General features: G+C 38.6%; 1 protein-coding gene across 1 annotated transcript in view; it reads left to right on the top strand.

Annotated features, from left to right (window-relative positions):
* The window catches only part of pfas (phosphoribosylformylglycinamidine synthase), a 25034-nt gene that overhangs the window by 2676 nt on the left and 18095 nt on the right, over nt 1–4263 (top strand). Inside the window, exons 2-5 of the mRNA XM_015398326.1 lie at nt 1336–1458; nt 1542–1677; nt 3322–3427; nt 3511–3709. Of these exons, the coding sequence (XP_015253812.1) occupies nt 1338–1458; nt 1542–1677; nt 3322–3427; nt 3511–3709 (562 nt within the window). The 5' untranslated portion in view covers nt 1336–1337. The remainder of the gene's footprint in view (nt 1–1335; nt 1459–1541; nt 1678–3321; nt 3428–3510; nt 3710–4263) is intronic.

Below are 4263 nucleotides of genomic sequence, written 5' to 3'. Positions count from 1 at the left end.
AAAGTAAAAAAGTCAAGAAAAAAAGATAAAAATCTAAATAAAAAGTAAAAAAAGTCAAGAAAAAAGATAAAAAGCTGAATAAAAAGTAAAAAAGTCTTGAAAGAAAGATAAAAAGCTAATTAAAAAGTAAAGTTAAAAAGTTAAAAAGCCTAGTTAACAATTATTTTCAGGTTTATAAACTAAAAATGTCAGCCACAGTATCGGCATTAATGCCTCTAAGGTTATGTTGGACCAAACAAAATGTGATTCTTTCACTCAGTGTTTTTCGTAAATTTCTTATAGAAGCACTTTTGTAATTTTTCTAAATATAGTTGATGTTTCTTGTTATTACATTGACTTTAATTTTTGCCATCAAACTATTCATATTTTTTTTAAATGTTACAAAGGTAATAAGGTCTAGTCCTGGATTCCAATAACACTATTGGCTGGAAAACTTGATTTACAAAGTACTCCACCGAGAGCCCTATGAAGGGTTAATTAGAAAATTAGCTTTTAAAATTTTTTTGGAGCTGTTTCGTTTTTTTTTTTTTCCTTTTTGTTTTTTTGGCACCCAACAAATTGACCAAGCAGGTTTTTAATTTTCTCATTGAATCAGGCTGAGCTGACTGGAAAGAAACAATAAAAAATTTATTTCAGTTTCTTAATGTATCTCCTATTTCATAAGAAAATGTTCATAATCATTTATGTGCAGACATTCGTCTTTGCTTCTCATTCTATATCTTTGTGTCCCCCCCCCCCAAATTTGTGACAAAAAAACCCACAGATAAATTGACGTACTTTTTGAATCCTAAGGAATAATTTCACTCCATTCAGGGTCTTTAGTTCTCCTTAGATCAGGCATTTCCAACCTTTTTGCCTCATCAGCCAAAATGAATCAGTTTAGAGAAATTAAGGGAATGTTTGTTTATTTGTAACACTGAAAGAATTTACATTTAGAGGGGAGAATTGCATTTCTTGATGAATTATTTTTCTGATTGGTGTTAGAAAAATAAAAAGTTGTCACAATTTAAAAATGAAAACAAAATGTCCAAATAAATGATTGCAGCTCAGATTCATGATGCCTTGATTTATGATTTGGCTCAAACTGAATCAGAGGCACTAATGGCTGCACTATGGACATCAGCATTTAACACTAACTTGGTGATGTTTTGATACTAATCAAGGAGCTGATTTTGATTTTTGACTTTTAAAAATAAATGAGCTTAAAACTGAGCTATGAACAGTTTATAGTAATTAGAATATTGTAGGCGAGAATCAAAGTAGATTTTGGTGACTCAAACTGTAGGATGTTAGAATCAGACTTGTAAACTGTATTTCTTTGCCTCTCCTTTTCAGTCATGGCTGTTGTCAGATTCTACAGCAGCGAAGCTCTTCATGGACGAGCCTTGCAGAGAGCAGCCAAGCTCTTCCCCAATCTGTTGATCAAAACTGAGCTTTGCTTCAACGTGGAGCTGACAGGTCAGATCCTGCCGCTCAGACGGTGTGGACGCTTTAAAAACGTCCGGTTTCTGGTTTCATCTTTGTCCTGATCTCTGCTGCAGGTGGCGAAGGTCTGGATGCGGAGCAGAAGGAGGTCCTGCTGTGGTTGTTTCGTCCTCCGCTGCAGGCAGAGCCGCTCTCTGACCAACCGAAGCTCACAGAGGGAGGCGGGGCCAAGCTTGTAGAGATCGGACCGAGGTGCTGCTTGATGATTGGCGGCTTTTGGCAACATTTTTATCTGAGACATGAATGCATTTATGTGTTTGCACAGCCTCTAGATAAGATTCATTGCACAAGTATGATCTTGAACAATTTTATTAATAGAAATATCCTAGCTTCTATCTTCTGCCTGAACCACCACAGGTTTTCGGTCTCTAAACCTCTGAAGCCATAAAAAAAAAATCTCTGAACCATTTTTTAATTTATTGACCAAACGTTCTGGACTTTTATTCTCCAAATGGACCCAGTAGAGAACCCGTTTCCAAAGAGTTCATCACAAATGCACTCTTAACGAGATACAAACCCACAGCATCACAGATCCTCCACTGTACTCAACATTAGACATGAATACAGTGTCTCTCCTTAGGGCTAAAAGTTCAACCCTAGTCTCTCAGTTTCAGTAAAAGCAAAGTAGAGTCTTTACATCATGTTAAATTGGGATTGATAAAGTATTTTTAAATTGAATTATCATAAAGAACATTTTTTCCAGTTGGCATATAGAAAGAATTTAATGTGTCGGCTTTGGTTTTAATCCTCTTCTCTATGATTGCAAAGTAGCCATAGATCCTCTTCTATCCTAGTGACCAGTTGCTGAATTAAATCCTCATCACATTATATTTGTTCCCTAGAAAAACAAATTGTAGTCAATTTATTAGCAAATCCACCTCAAACTGTCCTTTCTTCATGTGTATGGGCTTATATTCTGATTTAGGTTTTATTTTTCTCCGTGCTCCTGCTGCTACAAACAGAAATTGAGTTTATCTTGATCACTGAGGTGGTTCCTAATAATCTTTCTGCTCCCTGGATTTCTTTTAGATGTGTGTAGAGTTTTACTTTTGTATTCGGGGACATCAGGAAGTGCTGACATTTATTTGAGAAGTGAATTTCTTCATGAGCTGAAAGTTTAATGGGATCAGTATGAATATTTATCCAGAGCTTATAATTAATGTTCATATTAAATAATAACTGAACTTTATTGGAGAAATTTTATCTCTGAATTTAACCCATCCCTTTGGGGAGCCATCATTGAGCGCCCGGGGAGCTGTGTGAGGTTAAGGGTCTTGCTCAGGGGCCCATAATGGTGGCTGTTGGAATCGAATTGGGAAGTTAAATAGGAACCTATCTAATTATATTAAGAGAATTATTTTATTGGCGAATACCTCTTCCTTGTTTTCTCTTAGGTCCGAATATTTTTATCACTGATTCTAGTTTTTCCAAAGCCTTTTTAAAATGAGGATTAGGAAAATAGAAATAGGCCAAAGATTATTCTGGTTTGCTGGTGATGAATTTATTAGGGAGAGGAGTTGGCTGGATGGATAGATGAGGAAACTACGGTGGCCCTGAAGTGCAAACTGCAACTACAAATCTAAAAGCGCAACTACATTAAGAAAAACAAAACTACATAAAGCAAGTTTTTCTTAATGTAGTTGCACTTTTAGATTTGTAGTTGCAGTTTGCACTTCAGGGCCACCGTAGGAAGCTGGTCTCAGGATGCAGATTAGTATAAATGTGTAAAGCTGGCTGAAGTGAACTCTTTACTGAGTAGTCGGCTGTTGATCGCCCTCACTGGTGAAAAATTGTCTGAAACTAAAAAATTTCCTCTTTTTATCATCGTGTTCACAGGTTGAATTTCTCCACCGCCTGGTCCACCAACGCCGTGTCCATCTGCCAGAGCGCCGGCCTCTCCAACGTCACCCGAGTGGAGCAGTCTCGCCGGTTTTTAATCAAGGTAAAAATCTCAGTGTCACAAATCGATTCAATCCCCCGAATCTCGAGACGACCCGTCTGTCTCCCCGTCTGTCTCCCCGTCAGGCCAAGAATGGACAGAGCGTGAGCGAGCTCAGCGGAGATCTAAAGAAGCTGATCGAGGTTCTCCATGACAGCATGACGGAGTGCGTCTACCAACAGCCCATCACCTCTTTCGCTGTAGAAACCAGGCCACAGCCGGTGTTTGAGGTGGACATCCTGGGGAAGGGTCGCGTCGCCTTGGAGACGGCAAACCATGAGCTGGGTGAGGGTTCAGCCGTTCTGGGGGGGGTTCTGCTCAGTTTTTACTCCAACTCTTTAATGAAATAGCGTGACCTCTCTCTCATCTCTTTCTTCATGCTTTCCTCTCAGCCTTGCAGCTCTCTGTAAGTACTGTGTGCTGAAGGAGGCCATAATGTCACATGATGCATGACATTACCACTTAACTTCTCAGAGTCACAAGACGATGAGGGCGCTGCTGATTAGCAGACTTGTTGTGCACGTGTCACATTGCTGTGTGCTTGACTAATATAATGATCCAACTGCAGATCTGCCTCATTAAATGCACCAACCAGCCTAGATGTTCTTGTGACCTGAAGGTTGAGTGTATTTTTAAAAAGGAAAACCTTTTACAACAGCATGCGCTTTTCTCCAGGTTTCAACCTCAAATTCCAAAGTTTTTATTTAGGTTCATGACTAAAAAAGACAACTATATTAAACCAAAATACAACTATATTAAACCTCATCCAAAATAGGTTATCATGAGCTATTTTCTGCATTTGTGCTGCTATAGGCTTAGACTGCTGGAGGACATAGGGA

The sequence above is a fragment of the Cyprinodon variegatus genome, unplaced genomic scaffold, assembly GCF_000732505.1.
Source record: "Cyprinodon variegatus isolate N-32 unplaced genomic scaffold, C_variegatus-1.0 Scaffold926, whole genome shotgun sequence".
In the NCBI taxonomy this organism is placed as follows: domain Eukaryota; kingdom Metazoa; phylum Chordata; class Actinopteri; order Cyprinodontiformes; family Cyprinodontidae; genus Cyprinodon; species Cyprinodon variegatus.
The sequence above is the reverse complement of the archived record's forward strand: the minus strand, read 5'-3'. Positions and strand labels throughout refer to the sequence as shown.